General features: G+C 38.9%; 1 protein-coding gene across 1 annotated transcript; it reads left to right on the forward strand.

The window, feature by feature from the left end:
• Window positions 1–637: 637 nt before the first annotated feature.
• On the forward strand, window positions 638–22,044 carry zbbx (zinc finger, B-box domain containing). Its single transcript, XM_088301322.1, has 9 exons — window positions 638–785; window positions 2,565–2,680; window positions 3,082–3,195; window positions 9,320–9,407; window positions 9,746–9,800; window positions 9,978–10,090; window positions 19,661–19,871; window positions 20,974–21,136; window positions 21,857–22,044. Exons 2-9 carry the CDS (start codon window positions 2,622–2,624, stop codon window positions 21,858–21,860), a joined length of 807 nt encoding a protein of 268 aa, XP_088157448.1. The 5' UTR covers window positions 638–785; window positions 2,565–2,621; the 3' UTR covers window positions 21,861–22,044.
• The last annotated feature ends 164 nt before the right edge of the window (window positions 22,045–22,208 follow it).

Raw genomic sequence — 22,208 nt, forward strand, 5'->3', positions numbered from 1 at the left:
ACCCCCAGTTGCTCCTGATGGTATGTCAAGCCTTAATAAGTGGAAACGTGCTATACAAGTGAAAGACCATTTATCAAGACCATTCATCAGAACTGGAAATCATTTCACAAGGTAAACAACACACAAGAATTTAATAAAATGTTGTTATTTTCATTTGGCTGTTGAAATAATATATTTAATAGACATGAACATATAAATGCCAACATTTAGAACATGTGAATTCCATAAGTTGATCCACGTAACTTGGATATTACCTCGACTCAACTCTGGATAAGCAGAAGAGAATGGTTGGATGGGTAGAAGTTGAGTAAAAGCACACAAACTCTTCAAAATTCCGGAATTACTAATTGAACATTTTTAATTTAGTTTCATTGCTTCAACGTATTACAATTACTTTAGTATTATTTATCATCATTACAATATGAAAGAATAAAAAGCATCATCCCAACCAATTTAAAAGATTTAAGTGCTTATATCTACACAAATACTTCGAATGATATGTAGGAAGAGACAAATGCTGCGCGATTATTATAACTTATTTTTTTTTAATATAAAACAAGACCTCGTAATTTCGACATTTGCACCGCAATCGCGAGAAGGCGAGCTTGCGTCACGTGCTTCGGTTGTCATGGAAACCCGAAACAACACTGCGACTCGGTCGCGTGCTTGCGGCAAACAACATGCGACAATAAACACGTTTTTATAACAACTTGAATAAATTATTTTCATATTGACGTAGGACTCCTTAAGTGCTCTAACAGACTGTTTAAAAAATAACACGTCAGGTGAGTTTAATCCATGCAGTTATCTCATGTTTTTAAATTGCGTGAACGTTATGTTTGCCATTACGTTACATTACGTTTATTAGAGTGACTAAATATAAAATTTTATACTGACTTAATATACGCGTGTCAATGATGTAATATTGCCTTTGGTGACTCGGCAGCTTCAGATATGCCTTTGTTTTAATTTAACATATTCGTCGTAAGCATGGTAATACTTGTTTATTTATTTACCCTATTACGCCGTGTTCCTTCTTCAGCTCATCTCTGTGATAGCCGAGTTGTTTATTAGAGGCGGTATTTCCCGTTTAACGGTTTTAATTTCCAATATGAGCCCAACGTGTGGACTATAAACGATGTGAATAACCCAACAAACCAGGATAACAATCTGATACTGACACATCCTCAGGTATTAGTGTATTTGAGCTTTTTGTAACAAGAGTTGATTTTTGTTATGTTAGAGTGAAGGTTTTAAATTCACAATGACTTCAACTGCACACCACATTTTTCCTGTTTATGTATTGCTCATTGAAATGTGTTTGCATGGAATCACTGTGGCGCAAGTGGTATGTCTCCTCGCAGTGTTGGTTTTGTTCTGTAATTGGCTTGGACCTATTTTGGTTTTCTGCAAATACAGTAGTCCAGGTGTGGCATGAAAAAAAATAAAAAAATTAAGCAATATAACCGACCGTTTTTGGGAATATTACTGTAAAATAATATTTTTGATAGTCAGTATGAAGTTGAACACATTATGACTCGCATATTTTACCGTTCCTTTGACTTTGCCTCTTCTTCGTTCTGCTCCGCTTTAGCCTCTTTTTTCTACTGAAGGCTGTGGTGCAGGCACGGAAACTGTTCACGCAGGTCAGCCTCTTCGCCAATAAGGATGCAGAAAACAATGCACTTTAAAAAAAAAAAAGAAAAGCTGAAAAAAAACTGCAACAAAAAAAAAAATCCAGGAAAGATGACGCGTGTTATAACAAGGGTTCACTGTACTCTAAGTGCTATACCCAACCCTTATCTCAATAATTGATTAGTATCGGACAGTTTATAAGGTCCCTATCTGCCTCACTGTTCACTGGTTTGGGGTTCAAATCTCAGCTATGACCTTTGCATGTTCTCACCTGACTGCAGTGAGTTTTCTCCTCTGGTTACTCCAGCTTTCTCCCACATGTAAAAAACATGTAAATTAGCTTAAATAGGACTCTAAATTGTTCAAAGTTGTGAATGTGAGCGTGAATGGTTGTCTATATCTGCCCTGCGTTTGGCAGGCGTCTAATCCAAGATCTTCCTCACATAACCCCTTTGCTAATGACAACTGGAATAGTCTCCAGCTCACCCACAACCCTAATGAAGACAAGTGCTTTGGAAAATAGGTCAACGGATGGTCTGTTGATTTTGATATTGTTGTCAAATCATGGGTTGAATGGAACTAGTTGCTTTGTCTTTTCTTCGATGTTTTCCCCTTTGAGTGAAATTTAACAACCATCATTCACCAGCCCAATTATGGTTTCATGTGTGTTGCTGGCAGTTTCACTGCTCTCGTTATAACGATATACCTAATATGCTTCACTTAACTAATTCCTCAATAGCCCTTTAAACAGTTACTGCCACTCGTTTTAACTACCTTGTATAGCTTTTGGCAAATCTGTCTGCGCTGGTCATGGTTTCACAGCAGCATCCATTTAGAAGTCATTGACATTGGTGCTGTACTATGTATGAATTAGTTTGAAGTGAGTGTGATCATCTACTCAATGGCGCTACTCTTGGATTTTATTGCAGAAGTAATCTGGTAAAAGCCACCCAAAAAGACGCCAGCCTACCAACCCAAGTGGAGACATGAATTTCAATGACTTTGTGGTGCTTCCCAAAGCAAAATCTTTTCAATTCACTGCCAGGTAAGTTCAAATATGTGATTTAAAAAAATGCTACAAGTTAACCTGAATCATTTGTCTGCAATTATTTACTTGCTTGGTTAGATGTACAATTAATCTTTTGCAGTTCAGAATGTTTATTGCTTCTAATGCACTTCCTGTGAAATGTAGTCCAATGTCCATGTATAGTTTTTCATTTGCCTGCCAGTAATTGACTGAAGTGATGCTTGAGCTTGCTGCTACACTTATCGTATGACTAACTGATGAAAATATTGATCAGCCATGGCAACAAGAATCTGCGCAGAGGATTGATTGAACATATCGATGAGAGCCCCCGCTTGCTAATCTGATGGAGTGCGTCATTTGTATGATTGACTATCATTGACTGGATTCATAAAAGTGTGTGTGTGTGTGTGTTACCTTAGGAACCCACACGTCTTGCAGTTCGAGACGGTGTCTCTGGCCCAGCAGGGCAATGAGCTGGAAGAGAAACTACAAAAGCTGAAAGAGAGTATGAGAAGAGAGAAAGGCGAGAGAGGGTGAGTATCGTTGGTGCAACTTGTGCGGTGGAGATGGAGGCGACCTGTAAAAGTCAAGACATGTAGGAGACAGTTGGAAGTAACTATTAGAAATGCCTATATGTCCTCAAATATTGGCAGAGGTGTTTACTCGACTACATTAGAGTAGGTTATCGGGTGTCCGTTAGGGGTAATATTAGGTAAAGGATGACATTTTGTCAAATTGTAGGAATATTCTTATCTTAAATTAAATTCTGTACGGATAACTATTGACAGTATTATTTTTGTCTCTCACCTGGTCCGCTCACCCAGAATCCTTACGAGAATAAGCAGTATAGAAAATAAATGGATGGATTATTACAGTGGGTATAAAAAGTCTACCCACCCCATGTTTTGGTGATGTAAAAAAAAACTTTTTCAAAACCTTTGCTACCATTTGTGTGATTCCTGGCTGATACCTTTGAACATTGAGATCCATCTAATGCTGTGGAAGCTCCCTGCAGACCATAGCTTGTGATGCAAGATGTGACTGCAAAAATGTCAGACAGACTACTCGAGCATCTGAACTTTATTTAAGCTCAATCAGAGGCACTTCAAATTAGGGCAGGTGTGTGTTGACTCCCTTTTAACATGTATTTGAATATGATTGGTTAATTCTGAACACAGCCACATCCCCATTTGTATGAATAGGTGTGTGTGTGTAAAATTGAAAACAATAGATTTTCATGAGATGTGCATTATCATATCCGGTGATGTATGTTTCATTATCTCGTGGCAAAAGCTATTATCCTTTAAAACGAGTGAACGTGCACCAATTTCAATCTCTTACCATCTTAATACAAAGTCAATCGAGGTCGAGATTTTAGGTGTGACCATTTTTGTTGAATATGAGTTTCAATCGTTCCGTACATTCTTAATCTTTTTCTATTTTCAAATGATTTAATGATGATATTATTGGAAAGCTGGCTAGACTCATAAACAGCATAAAATAATGATGAATTGTTGAACTTGAAATAATTCTAGAAAGCAAACAGTCTAGAATTACAAAATAATATCCAAGAGCTGAGTGGAGTTTGCAGTTAATGGTCAGGTGATGTGGTGTGCTTAAATTTGGCACTTAAACTAGAATGGAAAAAACTGTTTAAGAGTAGAGAATGAACAAACACCCCATAAAGTGTCCAAAACCAAGATAAAGAATAACTATACAGTAGCACTGTTAAGAGGCATTTGTCGTTGATAAATTTCATTAGTGTTGGAAGTCACGTCAACTCAAACTTAATTATATTGCCCTTAATCACAGAAACGTCTGAAAGGGCTTCACATGCCCCCAGTTGACAAACATGACAACCCCTGATCTTAACTGTCAGGAGGGCTAGGAAAAAAATGAGAAACTTTGAGATTGGACCATAGATGAGGAGAATAAATGAAATAGTATGGCTGTCTATTTAATTCTAGAAATATCCATAGTAGCACCTCCAAGGATGTGGTCAACCTCCGATCTTGTACCAGTCACTTTTAAGATGGAGGGTCCTAAAATCGTAAACAGTTCTTTAACGAGTTTGCCAGGAAGCGGGTCGAGCGTGCAAGTCGTCTGTTTTGCTGCACTAACCAGTTTTGTAAGGCTTTCAAGAGATGTGAAAGAGTTGTCAGAATATTATCAGCCTTAATGCCCCTATTAACGTCAGTAATCGCGGGATTTGACTTGAGTTTTAGGAACGGTGTCCTTAATCTCATCCCTAATGAGTCGAATCTTCTGAGTAAAAAAAAAAAATAAAAAATATGCATGAAATTGTGAGTTGAATGGGAGGAGCAATTGGAAGTCAGCTGTTGTTGCATTAGCATTACTACCGTATCAAATGAGTATTTAAGATTCTTTTTATGAAGATTGATTATTCTGGACAAATAATTAGTTTTAGGAAATAAAGAGCTTCTTTGTAGAAGCTATCGCACCATGGAAGACTTTTATAGTTTAGTCACACGCCAGTTGCGCTCAGTGTGCATGTTTCATCTGTAAACCACAGAGTAAGCCTCTTTGGGCGAGTTTCAAGTCTAATTGGTGATACTGAGTCAAGCACATTTAACAGAACAGAATTGAAATCATTAGTGAGATTATTAGTCGAACCACTATAAGGAATGGAAATGCTTGCCAGAGGCAGTTGCTCAGAGAGCGCAGTGGTGGTTGAAGAACTAATATTGCGGCTGCTCTAGCTTTGATTATGGTCAGGATGAAGCCATAGAGCCTGGACTTTGAATCTTATAAAGTGATGGTCAGACATGACTGTGGTATTCCACAACATTTGAGGCTGCTAAAACCCAGATTAGAATTGCAGAATTGTCTCTGTTTTTCTAACAAAACAAAAAACAACCTTGTGATTAGCCCTGTGGAGGCTTTTTATATCTACTTCATATTGTGTGTAGGTTCTTTCATCCATTTTTTTTCTGTCCGACTCCTTGTTAAATGTTTTAATGAAAAAGGTTGGTAGTATAGCGGTCCACGCCACCGACTTGATGCAGATGACCTTGCGATCAATTCACACGCAATTATGAGGTTTTTTTTTTCCATTCAAAACTACTTTGTCATAGACTCCGACCAGTCCGCTTTCGAATCTAAGACAACTCGAATAGGCTGCGTAACAATGGAGGGCCAACATCCCATCCTAATAAATGAGCTATAAATCAATATGGGAAAAGGGCTGTGTAGCAGCTAAACAGATAAGCACGTGAACGAAATGCTTCCTGTCATGTTGAAATACTGCAACATTTACAGCTTCGCTGGCCTCATGATGCATGATGTGGGCCCAGCTGCCTGTGTGATTTTGATACGGCACTCTATAAATCACAACATTTAATTTTCTCTTGTGATGTGCTTGTGTTCTATGGTAACTTGAAGAACTGCACCGCTTTAAACCAAGAGTTGTTCAAATTTAATGGTTGCCTTACGGTAGCTACACTGTAAACTGCTTACACACATATGGAACGTACCCAACAGAACATCTTTGAGTAAAGAACCTAAATTTCATGAAATGAGACAAATTTTTGTCAAATTTACTGGTAATGTGTTTAGAATTCGCTTGACTGTGACTAAGGCCCAAAGTCTCACAAGTACCTGTGGGTATGAAGGTCCTCTGTTCACATGTCGTGTTGTTTTCGTGCCAGCTACATCATTTTGAATTCTGACCATGAGGGTCAACGATTTCATCAGCTCATAATGCATTTTGTGCACATACAGTACTTTTGGAGAACTGATGTAGATTTCTTCCATGTTTTGTCAGCAATTTCATATTTGACATTCCAAATGTTATAGATAATCATATTATCATTGTTCATGAATCATAGCATCAGTTCTTTTCTGATTGGCGAAGTACACCTCTTTTTATGCTCTGCTTTATGACATGCAGGTTTCCTAGGATTAAATTCTCTTAGTTCGCCCTCTAAATATTCCTCCTCAGTACAATAGGAGTGCATCTTTGACAAGCCTTCCCCGCAACTCTTCAAGCTGTGATTTATGCTCAAGTTACTCAGGTTGTTGTGTTTCTGGGTTATGCACCACTTTGTTTTTCTCTTTGCTTGTCCCCAAGATCACACTGCTCCCAGAGTAGATGGATGGCTTATTCTCGTATTAGAAGTGGATTCGGTTATTTGGGTCCAAAGAATAGATGTACAAATTTAGTTTGCTGAGAGGATGTGTGTTGTAATCGCTTTGTGACCACTACACGGGCAATAATAAAGTCAGCCTGATGGCTTGGAGCAAATGTAGTACATCCTTCTATGATTGGGCCTGCCCGACTCCAAGCTTTAATGTGGCTTTGACTTTCGGCCTTGAAGGATTGTAGATATTACTAGCTCTATACTTTGTCTTAAAGAACAATTCCTTTACGCTTTTTTTGGTGGAATAGGCCAAAGTCTTCTACATGGTTTTTATTTTTGGGATATATATATATAGTGGTAATGTGTTGGGTAGAGGGAGTTGGGTTATGATGTGGGCAGCTGATTTCTGGATCAGTTGAAGCTGTGATGACACTGTGGACAAGGATGGCAGCAGTGTGGGTGGTCTGGGAGGTGCAAAGGCGGTTGATGTTACGTAGATGGAAGTAGGTTATTGACGTGGAAATGGAAAGAAAGTGTGCTGTCAAGGATGACAACTAGACATTTAACCTCTGAACAGTGCAGTTGTCGTTGGTGAGGAAAAAACTGTCAGCTTTGGAAAGAGTGTACTTTGTGCCGGTGAAGAAAACCTCAGTTTTGTTAATGTACTGTCAGGAAGTTTTGGGTGAAACAGGTGTTTATTTCGGAAGTGTAGTCAATAAGGGAGGTGGATGGAAATGTGGACGAGGGCTTGGTGGTGGGGTCGAGCAAGGTTTCTTCAGCATACCAATTGAAATCAATGTTAAATTTAGCGAAAATATTACCGCAGAGCTGGAGGTGGATGATGAACAGGATAGGCCCCAGGACAGGTACCTGGGACACACCTGAAATGACAGAGGAGTGGATGGATTTGAAGGACTTGATTTTTATGCGTGTGGCCGGACAGGTAAGATGAGAACCAGTTGAATAGAGTGTGGGTGATGCCTGTGGAAGAGTAGAGGAGGATGGTATGACTTTTACCACAGTATTTTAGATTTTATGGGCATCAAGCTTTTTCCCCCTCATACACATTCACTGTAGAGAAAATGCTTAACGAGGCTTAGTGTTGGGAAACTACGACCACTCACCACCAAAATTCATGTGCACATTTCTACTTATGCCCACATCAATGTCTGAAAAATATTTTCGACTTAATGTCCTGAAGGGACAACTTGTCACCTTGCACCAGCAGAGGTGTTCCTCAGTTGTCTCCCTTGGCGACAGTCAGTTGCCACGGAGATGGTGCTGGGGTGATTACCTGACGCCCACCCTCAGTGTCAGCACAACACACCAACAGAGTTCAGGGAGTTGGCAACTCTGTCATCTCATTTAAACACACGTATTTTTTTTTATTTTATTTTTTTTACACGCATATTGTTTGACTTTCTGTGACAGTTTGCTAGCTCAACCAAAAATAAACAGCCTTCACAATAGCATAAATAATTCAATGTGATAAGCATGAATAACTCCTGCCTAAATGAGGAATCCTTTTTTTCATCTTCACAAAACTCTTAATTCAAATTTAGTATTCCTGCTGCAGTATATTTTGCCACAGAAACATAATTCTCTGTGGTTTAAAGCAGTTAGTTTTAATGGGTTATGACATTTTCAAATTTATCTAATAAAATATTATATTGTAGTCTATTTGCAGAACAGATCAGAAGCCAGATGATCTGAAGGACATACATATACATATATATATATATATATATACATATATGTATATATATACATATAATGTTACTAGGACTTTCTATTAAATGTAACAGTATATAACCTCATCATAGTTTTAAACTCTTACATTCAAAATTATTTTCCCCCTTAAATTTGTTCCTTTTTTATTTATTTAGATTTTTTTTTAAATCTGCAGTGAAGTCCCTCAAGGTATTTCACTTGTTAAATTGGATCCAAGAATGTCAAGGCATGTCTTTGAATCCAATACCTTTCGGAAAAATGACTTTCTTCTGAAATGAGCTGCTCAAGTGGATGGTTCCTCCTTTCATTATATAGCCTGTTTATATCCGTGCCAAAAATACGATCAATGACTCTAGTTTACTGGCGGCAAGTGGCTCAAACCACAGCATGAAGTCAGAAATCAAAAGAACAACCAAGATTTATTGGACAAACAATACGCTTCCACAATATGTCCAACTTCAATGAATTAAACAGTTACAAAAGCAAGATAAAATTAACAAGTCTATCTGTGAGTAAATTACCGTATACGACAGGGCTGTGAATATGAGACACCTACTATAGAACAACAATGTGAGGCATTGGTCGGGGAACACGGTATGGTAGATGTCCAACCGTTAAAAGAAACTGAACAGGGCAAGTCTTGTGAGACCTGATTAAACCGAGGATGAAAGGTACTTAAGGACCCATGGGGGAATGTTTTAAAAGAACCAATCCAAATATCCATAAAGAGACACAGCTGTCATGAAGTTCTATCGAATGTATTAGTGCGTACGGTTGATTATCGAACTAAAATTGACAATCACCTACTCGTTGTCTCTCCATTTAGGCAACCAGGACTTTTTCATCGCAAATCAGAACAATTAGCATCAATAAACAGCAGTGCTGTGACACAAGGAACCAAGAATACCCAAAAGGTACCCATTTTTTTTACATGCTTGTTCAATCTATCTTCTCAATAATTTAGTAGCTGTAACTATCAAGTAAAAGTAGTCAGTTTGTTCTGCGATGACATCCATTGAATAGTATTTTAATGTAAAACATTTCTGATGCACATTAACATTGACGAATGAATACGGGCTAAAATAGTGACGACAAACCAAATGTGCCTAATGAATGATGGAACCAACTGAACCAACTCTCAAATTTGGAAAACAGAAATGATAGCAAATCTAACATCCCAGGGGTTTGCAGACTCAAAAATTGGAGGGGAGCCGTTTGTTGCAATCTTAAACTGTTTGTTCCTTGTTCCCAGCAATCATCAGCGGGCAAGGTGAAGATCCGAGTGTTGAAGGATGAACCTGTAACTGGTAAATTGCTTTTTTTGCTGAACAATTTTGTTTTTTATCCTTTGGAAAAAATGTGGTCAAAAAGCCTTCAAATTAAAGTAAACCAGTGTCACTTAATTTTTTTCTTAACATGTCTCTACTCAAATTGACTACGCTGAATTTGATGTTTACATCAATGCCTGTCTCTTGTCTCCCTAGCTCCGCCTCATCTCCCTCTGTGTGAAACATGTTGTTGTCCCCAGACAACAACACGGCAAAGCAGCATGAGGGGACCAATCTATGGACAGGGAGACGGCAGAACTGATCAACAGGTATGCAGAAATATTTGTGACGGTCAAATATCAAGTTTTGCTCTACATTACAAATGAAACTAGATATTCCACGCCACTGCCATGGGTGGGGTTCCTCAGGAAGGTCATCCAGTGTAAAAGCTGTGCCACACACATCATGCGAGTAACTCTGTGGTGACCCCTCACTGAAAGGGACACACATTTAACTAAAGAAATACTCAATGGAATGCTTCTAAAACATCTTGTGTACACCTATCTGAAAATCATCAACAGCTATCTTTGTATACAACTCTTTCATTATTAGGCTTTCTTTGTGGCTTGGTTGAAAAAAAAATCCTAGGGTGTTATGGGCTCACAATGAGGTGTGCAAGATTACGTGGAGCATACCCAATACAGTCCCGTTAAATGACTGAGACTCCAAAAGTTTCAGTGCATAATTCACATAAAGAACATAGCATGCAGTCATTACAACAAATATTTTGGGGTATTTTTTAATACTCCACGTACACTGTTCCATCTTATGACCTCAGCTGCTTTTAATTCTAGTTGTCTGTTCGCTCCTATTCCTGTCAGATGTCCCTCCTGTCAAATAAACGTCCCCCTCTCTCTCACATCTTTTGATATACTTCACTCTGTGCCAGATATTAACACCTTTTTTTTTTCTTTCCTTATGACTCCTTTCCCCCCCCATGCGAAATTGGATTTTTTCCCTCCCTCATGTCCCTTGGTGTTTTTCCATCTTCTTTGTTTCACTCTTATTATCACTTCACTGCTCACATTTATTCTAGTGAGGTTGAATTTGCGCTAAAAACAGATGAGCTGGGTCAACTGACCTTTTCATTCAAAAAAGAAATATATATGTATATATTTATTCGTAACATGCACATACATGAATCAAGAACAAAGACATGGAGATGTTTTCACCACATTTAGCAGAAAGCTAATTTTTCCATCTGTGACCTTTGCTAACTTTATTTTTCAATCGGTCTAAACGCACCACTATGAAGCGAAACGGATGGTGCCGACTCACCCACTCGACTCACCCGCGGTGAGTTCAAATGTAATGTGCTACTTCACTTGATAGTGCAATTGATGTTGAAGCTAAATTGCACCTTTATGGGCTATCTATCTGCAGTACTCTTTGTGATGGGCTTAATGGCAAGCGTTATAGTCACCAGGAAGAACACATGGCAACGCCTGTAAATGACACACATGAGACTCACATACTATTTTAACCTATAATTATACAATACGATGTTTATCTATACTTATGTACTAATGGCCACGTGCTCCAATTAGTATGCAGCTGCACTGTGACGCATAAGTACTCCAATGGTTTGCAGCCAATAGTGAAAAAAATGGTGTATTGAATTTCCTCAGTTTTATATTTGTTATATTTTTATTTAATTGGTTTCGTACGATAAAATCACCTGTCCAGATATTTTTAAGTCGAGTGTGAAAAGGTATAGTCTAAAAAAAAAAATGCATCCAGATCATTTTGTTTCGTGCAACCACTTGATGAAATAAAATTGAGTAAATTCAACAAAAAGTTTTTTTTTTGTGTTTTTACCACTCCACTGTTAATATGAATGGACAAATAATTGATATATAAATAAAAAAAAATAGAGGAGTGAGATTTAATAGTCGACTTCTTCCCACTTCCTTTTGAGCATGGGAAACCGCTGTCAGGTGCTCATTGTCAATATTTGCTTGCTTGATGTTGTATTTTATTGTTATTATTGCTACTTTTGTTATTAATACTTTTTTTCTTCTTGGTAAAGTAAAAACTAATTCAGCCATCCTTTCAATTTTTATTTATTGCATGACTCAGTAGCAATTTAAATGAGATTAAATTAAACACATGTATGAGTACCACACAGACGTGTGCCAGGGAGGCGGAAATTAATCATAAAACAATATCAAGGCGCACAGTGAATTTACGATAAAAAAAAAATATAATAATAATTTGCGTAATCATGACTATACTACTTTGCGTGGTCCAGGTTGATGTGCCTGGCGTAACCGTCATCACCACCGCCCAACAGCTCCCCTCCTCATTACTTGTGGACCCCACTTGAGAAACATAACACATGCGCACGCACACCATGCTTAACACTATGCAGTATTCCAGACCCATTCAGGCGAAAAAAAAGGGAACTAATTTCCTCCAGCACAGCACAGAAGAGTGTAGTGATATGCTGCTTGTTGCCTGATAGTATGCCTGGTCTCGAGAGAGTGACTGTAATTTATCCCCAGGCGAAAGAGGGGAAATAAGGGCCAGCTTTATAGCACCATTAGACGGCAATGCACACTTGTGTCCGCTTTTCTACTTGTTTTGGGGAAAATACACACACAGAGGTATGTAACATAGGTATTGAAACATAAAGTGTTCAGCACAAATGTCTACACTCTTTTTTTAAAAGGAAAGATTTTTTCTCAGTGGACAAAAGATTCATTTTTAGAATTGATTCTTACTCTGCTGAGGCTGAATTCTTGTGAATTTGACGAGATTTCCTAAATATTGGCGTTAAAGGAATATGTCTTCAAATTACATTGTGCACAACAATTATGACGTGACGTTCGCTCTTCACTGATTGCTTAATAGTGCTGTCTTTTTCCTCAAGTTTGCCCCACATCAGTAATGCGCTTGATGCGACCCCCCGCCCCTTTTTTTTTTTCTGATGTTGTTTTTCTCTGTTCAGGGGCACTTGTTTGTACAGTGATTCAGTCAACCTATTGGCCATTTTATAATTCAGTTTGACATACGGGGCAGTTATGATTGAGTTAAATGAACTCTGCCTGGCAAATGTGTGATGCACCAGAAAAAAACATACAAAATAGATAAAGAACAGTTTCGGAACCAACCCTTGGATAAAAAGGAGCACTTTATCTCTAAAAATGTGTTTCATTTGTAATTAAAGCTGGTTTAACCCTTAACGTCACCCTCATTCAGTGAATTCCAGAGAAAACCGATGAAGCGTCTCCCATCAATCCTCCTTGTTCTTGCATGTTTACATCGCTCTTGACCTTGCCTGATGATGATGTGAGAAGCTTCCCCATCTCAAAATGCACAGACACGTGACAATTAACCCTGCCTCCTTTTTCTACCTCACACGCAACCTGCTTGACTCGGTTACTTAATAATAACATGAGATACAGAGATGTCCACAAATTGCAAAGTACTCTTTTTCTTAATTTATGAACGCTTTATTTTAAAACAAAAATGTATGCCATGTACTGTTTGTAACTTGCAATGATTGACATTTTAAAACCATCAGTACTTTTACTCAACTCTTAACTCACCATGTCCTCTTTTCAAGCCATACTGTTACAAAATGGGAACACTTTAATTTTGCATTCCGCACACTTGTAGTTTTTATTGCCAAAAGTAGTCATTCTCAGCACCCCTTTGGCTTCTGCCGACATGATTGATGTTAGTCCTCCCCCAACAGCAATGACGTTCCTAGCATACTCATATTTTTCTGTATATCATAACCAAAATGTTATATTTGAACTTTGAACTTGAATGCATCATGTGAACAACAGAGACGTACTGGGACTAAAATTCGTCCCGGGAATATTCTTTGCTGGATGTGCGTGGTGCGGCCGCTGGCCATCACCCACCTAAACGTAGTCGTCAATTTCGGGGAGTGGCTATTGTACGTTAGACGTCACACTACAGAAGTTAACCAGCAATGTAGGAGCTTTTGTCGTACGGTTCAACATGTTTTACCGAAATTTCAGATTCCCAACATGCCCAAGGATCAAGTCAAGTCAAGTCAACCATTGCGTCCCAAATCTTTAACTCCCAAGTCCAAGTCAAGTCTCAAGTCTTTTTGTCACAATGACCCCAAGTTCCCTTTCCCTGCAAGATATCTACTATATACTACTACTCTTGAAATGAATCGTGGAACTTTTTCTCATGAGACAACATTGCTCATCACTCACCCAGCGATGCTAGTTTGCTTGGCAGCCACTGTTGAGGTATGCTCAAGCATGGCTTTGGACCCTTAATGCTTTAGGGTACCTGTTTGTTTTCAGCCCCCTCACTCTGTCCTCTTTTCCTTCTTTGCATGCCCATAGGATCCTGATTGCGCGTGCAACTTTCTTTTTGGAGTCTGAAGAAAGCGAATTGAAACGATACGGATTGTTCATTTGCATTTACAGTCATAGCATCATGGTAAAGATGTATACTTTAGAGCAGAATAAACATCAGTATGTAGTCTAAACGTGGTTTGATAGAGTTCACCTAAGGGGGGCACTAATGCTCCATATTATTGTTCACGTTCAGGTGTTCTTTGCTGTGATGACAAAACAAGAATAATCACTCCTGCTCAGACTCACTCTTAAATGATGGATTGTATTATTACATAGCTCTTTAACCCAAATTATATTTTTAATATAATTTTATCCATGGATTTTCAGATTTACTGCTTTGAAAAAAAACTTTTAAATCAATTCAGTAATTTTTCATTAAGATGTCAAATATTATAAAAGCGCTATAGTTATTGTTATGCTGCTGCTGCTCATATTGTTTGATTCATTTCTGACTTTTCAGTCCATTGAGCGGCTCCAATTTTGGGTGAAATCAGTTTGAAATTCCTCATTACTGGTAAATATTGTAAAATGATCACTGAAATTAGAAGTCTGCATTGAAGCATTTAGTAATGCTGGATTTGGAATGAGCTACAATTCTTCATCAGCGCTACTGGGGGCGGGGATTACATAGGAGTGCATACTTCATAACCAGATTTATGGCAACAATTTAATTACAAATATGCACAACATGTCTCTTTAATTTATTTATTTTTTTATTTAATGTTATCAATGTCCAGCAGAGCATGTTACTATATGCTCAAATGCGTACTCCTCATCGACATAGGCGTTGAGGCAAACAAAAGTACATATTGTAACCAGTTGGATGGTACTCTCTTTTTATTGAATTTGTGGCGTGAGCCGTTCTTCATTGAAGTGCGCAACAATCAGCAACATACAGCAGCGCAAAAAAACGAAAGTAAACAAAGAGTCTTCTTCGCGATACACAAAGTCACAGCATTAAGCAACAGCACCACCCATTGACAAATTACCGTACTACAACACTTTTTTCAACATTGAGCACACTACATTGATTTTCCAGTTCTTAAGCCCCCTTTAAAAAAAAAAAACAGTAATATCTAGTGGAGTCAAAAAATACACCTGGTTCATGAAGTATCATGATGCTTCATTTTTCCATCACTATGGGAATTTTTTTATTGTGTAATAATTTGCCATAAAACAGAAGGACAATTGAAGACAAGAATGAAACAGATCACCAAACCTTTAATAAGAGATCAGAGTTTAGCCTAGGATTTAAAAAAATTGTCCTCACGCTGTGTGGCACAATTTTGCGATATTTTGCGTGTGTACTTATATTAACTGCTGGCTGGGTCAACCCATGCTGTTAGTGGCAGATCATATCTTATAATATGTCATTTGGACTTCTCATTTGAGTTCCTTTGTTATGTTGGGGTGGATGCCCACTTCAGTATGAAGCGCACACATCCATCCATACTCTTATTCAATCACGCTCAGCTGTGTACTTTGGCAGGATGCAAAGGCTAGGGGATTAAACACATGCAGCTGACGCATGCATCTCTTGCTGCTCAGCTAATTCGGTGTCGTTTGTGTTAGAAAGAATGCAGAAGAAGACAAAACAAGAGACGGAGTGACAAATAGAATATTACTTTGATTTCAATAGTTTACTGGGCATCTCTAGTTTCTCGTCACCTTAGTCTTGTAAAATTTGTACATACACATTTAAAGGATACACATCCACATTTGGGCACCGATTTGTACTATCTGCAAGTCCGTACACAGCAGCTGCAACGAGCTGCGTGATGCGGATCATCCCCACCGTGGTGACCAACGACCCCACCAACAGTAGCGTTTTAATATTGAATGAATGAATGTTTCTTAAAGAGTCGCAAGCAAAAGATAAGTTTGTGTTGATACAATTATTTACCTGAGCGACCTTGACCCTCTTAGGGGTTAAGTTCTCTAGCGCATCGTACGTTGATGATGCAATCCACTTCCTCTTCAAGGCGACGACATCCAGCGGGCGGATGTTTGTGACCAAGTCTGGTTTGGGATTATTTATTAAGGAAAACAAGGGAATACCTCTGAATCAGTCTTTTATTTATGAAGGAGTTACAATTGACTATTCTGGAGTTCGACTGTTCCAAATTAGAGGTCAATACTTTTACACACACAAGTCACACCGGACTTCTTTATATGAAACTATTTGTCTATTCTGAATTTACAGCTGAACTAAAAGAAAACACAAAAAGGTGAATAAGATAAAATGTAAGTTATAGCTGAGGTGAACAAGAAGTGGGTTTATGAATGATGAATAATGAGTGTGGCGGACGTGTGGAGCATACAAAGCCCACATTTTCCCAAACGTGATGTGCAGCAACTTTAATCCTTGTATATTTTAAAGCTGCACTTACTATTGTCTTGCTTGGCTCACAATGATGATGATGATGATGATGAAGAGTCACGATGAATTTCTTTGTCTCGAAAGCACCAGAGGAGCAAGTTGAAGGAAAGTCGAGGCAAGAGTAAAAGTAACAAAAGGGGAGACAAAGAGAATGGAAAAACCCAGGGGTTCTCCTTGCTTGGAATAACCAAAGCTAGTTGAGATCACGCCAGGTTGCTCTCCCAAAAAAAAAAAAAAATGGTACCATGGCATTTATGGTTCCGACTATGCCTGAGAAGTACAAAATCTTCAGTTTGGTTGAACGCCTTCCTGAAGTTGTTGCTTCACAATGGCTGAGGGTCTGAACAGGTAGACTAGCGACCACAAGGGACTCACGAACAAAAAACGTAAGCACGTCGTTTGACCAGTGTTGAATGACAGTGGTCACCTTTACAGATAAACGTGCAAATTCATAGCCACGGCCCATCGTATCATATTCCAAGGCAGATTCCCCGTTTCGTTTTCTGGTTCTTGCAGTTAAAGCAAAACTTGAATTCTTAATAGAAAAGCGTCCCTGGGCAATCATGGAAAAGAAATGCGGAAACATTCATGAACTCATATTTTGTGTAACTGGACGATAAATGTATGCGCTCACGGGGAATTTCTTCATCTCATCTGTTCAACACAACCATGTGTTCATTAGACATGAATACAGTTCTGTGCAGTGAAAGGGTGAAGTTTGCCCTGTGTCTGGCCCCCTCGGGTGAAGCTGGGGTGCAGTTGTGCAAGCAGTCTCCCATGAACGTCTGACTGGAGCTTGTGTTTTAAAAAAGTTGTGGCCGAATCTTTTACGAGGGTTTAGGTCTGGAGGCACGCTTGGTCTGTCCATCACATTTACACATAACTTTTTTTTTTAGCAAGGCAGTAGTCGTCTTGGTGGTGTTGATCGATTATGTGAGAGTACATGTTGGCATTGATATTTGCCTCACCGTCGCTCGCCACTGCTGGCAGCACTCATGCCCCAGACAATGACACATCAACAGCCATGCCCAAAGACACTTTCCATTCTTACCTGCTTCTGCCTCACAGTTTATCTTGATCTTATCAGACCACGTGAGATGATTGCAGTAATCTATAGCTTGCGTCTGCTTGTCTTCAGCAAACTGTTTGAGGGCGTTCTTGTGTATTTTTAGAAAGGTTTCTTCTGGGACGGCAGCCGCACAGACAACTTTGATGTGTTGTGTGACGTACGGTCTAAGTAGCCTCCATCTCTTCAACCTCTGCAGCTACGCTGGTAGCAGTTAAGTTTTCCAATGGCATGTGTCGTCGTAGTCTTTGCCAGGTGTTGTCACTCTTATTGTGACCTCGGTCATCTGAATGTAGAGAGACAATATTGTAAGAGACATATTGAGCTTCCAGTGGCCAGTGTGAGAGCGATAACACCAAATTTTACACACCAGCTTCCCATTCACACATGAAACACTAACTGGGACAACTCGGCCCAAAGAGGACATTTTCACCTCAGGGTATACTCACCTTAGTTGCCATCACTTTTGACATGAATAACTGTGTTGAGTCATTTTGAGGGTACAGTAAATTTACCCTGTGGGACAATGAAGCTTCACGATGCTTCCTGAACCAGTTTTTATCTTTTGACCTCTCTAGATGGCGCTGTTGGTTTAAAGTAAGGGGTTTAAGGAAAGGCAAGTCAGTGTGCTTTTAACCCTATGTTGAAAAAAGAATGCCATCTAGAGGGCTAAATAAACAGCAAGTGGCTCATGAAGCATCTTGAAGCTTCATTTTCCCATCAGTATACTGATATACAAGTTGTACACCGACTACTTTCCATTATAGCGTATGTATTATTTAGTCACTGTTGTGTCATGTAAATATATAATAAAGGGGAAATCAAATAAAAAATGTACTTTAAAATAATTACGATGTGCCCCCACTAGCCTATACATGGTATCGCAAAATTAATATTGTGTTTGTGGGATATGAATTAAGCATTTTGCATTGTACTGTGGCTTGCTGTCAACTGAAAATGACATCATAGTGTCATCAACCCTTTCAAGTGTGCTGTCAGTAGTCAGCCTTCCATATTTAAATTTTAGTCTACATGGTTTAGGGGGTTCTTTTTGACACATTCAAGGACGGGATAACAGTCTTCATATCGATAAGTGGTGTTAAAGATGACATGTTGGTTAACCTGAGCAGCGCAAGTGATCAGTTGTTATTAAAGGAACAGAAAAATGAGTTTTGCCTGTGGTACAGAGAAGCTCAATCAGCATTCATGTTGCGTGTCCCACTGTTTCACCCATTCAAGTATAGAGGTACCTGAGCTGTTGGTGTGCGGGTAACAAATTCTAATTTAATATTTGTTGCTTGCGGTTTGAGGTTCAATTTGGCCTTACTTTGTGGAGTTTGGGAGTAAACTCTAAATGTGAAGGCTGAAACAGCAAGATTTGAAGCCTGAACCACAGAATTTTGACGTGCAAAACACTATTTCATCGTTAGCTCTTAAGAGATGTGCGTTTAGGGGGGACACACCATGTAAACCTGATGAATCAGGCCAATATTGTCAACATATTTTTTCCATGCTATGAATATACTATATGTTTAACAGAGTTGACTGTCAATCAATTTGATAACAGAAGAAATGGATTTTATTAATTCAATTCAATGCTTAATACACCATATAATGGACCTTATTTTTTGAAAGTGAGGAAATGGCACCCTGCAATTATGTCTACTTCGATGTGGATCTGCCTAATTAGAGTTTGATCACATTATTCTCACCAATGAGCTTTCATATAAAACGTGGAGACAATGATGTTTTTTTTTTGCCAGCACATATTGGCAATTACATACTCACAGCCTTGAAGAATCTCATTAACTGTCCCTTGTATTTTTGTCCCTTCAATGTATAATTTACTCAGCTCCACAAAGGCAGTACACCGTCTTCAGATTAGAATTGGTGATCCTTCATCAGAAAACATGATTTTTGTGACTAATTCAATTTCTATTCGTGTTTTATAGTACTTTTATAGTAGTAGATTAGGAAAGATTAGCCTGCATCACATTTTGGCATGCTTTCTAATTCAGTGCTTCTCCTTAATTTTTTTTTATTGCAGATGTTTATTGGGAATTATGGGGAAAAGACCAGAGCGGAAATGACTAAAAAAGAACACAATAAGTGTGCGAAAAAGGAATTAGCCAATTCTCTTCTTGGTGGAGAGTATGACGAGGAGGAGTCAGCTCGATCTTTCCAGGAGGCTCTCAAGGAGTGGAGAAATCAAAGGTGTGATGGCGCCGTAGAACCAGTAACAATATGGACTCAAACAGGTGAGATATAATGCATGAATCAGGACATTAAGGTTAGTTGTTAAGAATAAGTGATTCCTTTTTAAATTCTGTCATCGCTATTACGATTGCATTATGTATTTGGACACATACAGTACACCACTTGGAAAGAAAAGGGAGCTCAGCTGATGCTGAACCATTTTGTCGCATTGCCCTTTAAAGCCATTTCATATTTTGCTGAACATTTTTAATTTTGAGCTGTGCGAACATCACACCTGAAAATGAGTTTCATTAAATAACACGCCCTAATGGCCAGCAACTTGAATTCTGGCCAAACATTTTCAGCGCTGCTATCCTGCGCAGGCAACAACTCCACTTTCCTACTCCTGTGCCATTTTCACAAAGTCCCAAGTGTTCCTGCTGCCCCTTTCCTTGCCTCTACACTGATGTGTTAAGGCCTTCCAGAAAGTGCTTTCTGCAGGAAGAAAAATAATCCACGACGGTTGCATATTGCGATAATGAGAGAAGTGCTATGGGTGGCTGTACGCCACTCGGCAGCACTCAGTCCCCTCAGCCATGTGCATGCGGATGTGTATTTAAACAAGCTTCCTTCCATCTCATTGGGTGTGCGAGTGCAGCAGCATATGTCTGCGTATTTATCTATGTGCTATTAGTGGTGTTATTCGAGTTTCTAGGTGTACCCCAACCTCCCTCCCGCTATTCTCTGCCTTGACACTTGGACAGACCCCCCCCCCCCTTCTCCCTCTCCGCTCTACTCTGCAAATTACTGCCAGCCCCTTCAGCCCTAATTATTTCTGTCAAGCCACTGGCTCACAGGTCCACTTTAAGATGCCACTGTGGACTTCTAAAGTGTTGAGAGCAATCATAACGTTTTTCTTTCTTCCCTCAATCTGTGTTTTTTCTTCTCTCGTGCCGTTGTAATATTCCTGTTCTATTGCGTGCATCTCTTTGTTAGTCTGTACGGGCCTTACTGCTGTCTGCCTTTGTTTTGTCAATGTAGGTAGCAATAAAAAGGTGTTTTCTCCTAGAGAAGAAGTTGCATCTTCTACTTTTGTCTGACACATTCTGGGCTTTGTTTTGCGCTCTCTGAAATGCAACGTTATTTTTGTACATTCTCCTCCAGTATCAATGTCAGGTGTAGCAGCCCAAGTTGACTTCCCTCAAGAGAGCGGCCATGAAGGAGAAAGATGGGGGGAAAACATACCCGTCAAGGTGCCCGTCAAAGTGGAGTTCCCTGAAAGCAGTCTTACCTATATGGACAGGTTGCTTCTCAAGAGGTATCGCAGGTACACATTCGTTCACATGAAATACTTTATTTTGAGATTTTGTGTTGTTTAGTTTTTCAGTATGGTTCTTTTACTACATTTAATCCTACTATCAATATAATCCACATGTGTAGTAGGCATATGGATCTCTCACCAAAAAAAAAAAAATGTTGCAAAACAATTCATACAGTTCATTTCTAAAGCCGGTTGATTTGATATGCTTCGATTTAGTGGGATTTTGATATGGTATTACTCAGTTCAAGTTTTTTTGTTGTCATTTTATATGAATGAAATTGTCACTACTCAAAGACATATATATGAACCTAGAAAAAGAGAAAAAGGTGTCAACTGAAGCCAATGCTGCAATACTGTCAACCCTTTTCACATAACATCAAACTATCAAGGTTTAGCGCACACATACGTGCACACCCGCACACACACATAATAGTTGCCCACACTAAAACAGCAAGTGGGGATTATGTGCAGTTGGTAAACTAAGAAGGCCAAAAACAAACTTCACACAATAATCTTAATAGTACTATTTTTCATTGAACCTTTCAACTTTCCAGCTACATATTAAGGGAAAATTTAAGAAAGATGTTACAACAACTTGTCCTCCTGTTGTGTTTTTGGTTTTATAAACAGTTAAATGTTTGGACAAACTTCCTCATGTGATTGAACGAGTGACTGATAGTGTTTGTTCTGTATACTGACCTGTCGGGTTTGTGCTACTGTAAACAGGTAATCTGCATGAACAGTGATGGCATCCAAAGACTATGACGAATTTCAGAATTCAGAGACCAATCAAGCGGATGAACAGTCATTGTTCAAGAATACAGTATATAGGTAATGGAACGCCAGATGATCTTAAAATCCCAGCTGAATGCTTTTTACAGGTCCCAACGGGTTCTGGGAAAAGACGACCTCTGAGCCGGCATTCAAATTCATCTGACAAATGAATGTGATTTATCTTGTCTAACAAAATGTGTGTATGTTTGTTTCAACATTTGTTATTTAAAATAAATCTTCCAGCAGTTGAATATCTATGCCTTTATTTTACATTCTTCACTTTTTTTTTTGGAGCTCGGCTGTT

Source organism: Idiotropiscis lumnitzeri, chromosome 7 (assembly GCF_059441095.1).
Source record: "Idiotropiscis lumnitzeri isolate Australia: NSW breed Sydney's pygmy pipehorse chromosome 7, RoL_Ilum_1.0, whole genome shotgun sequence".
NCBI lineage: Eukaryota > Metazoa > Chordata > Actinopteri > Syngnathiformes > Syngnathidae > Idiotropiscis > Idiotropiscis lumnitzeri.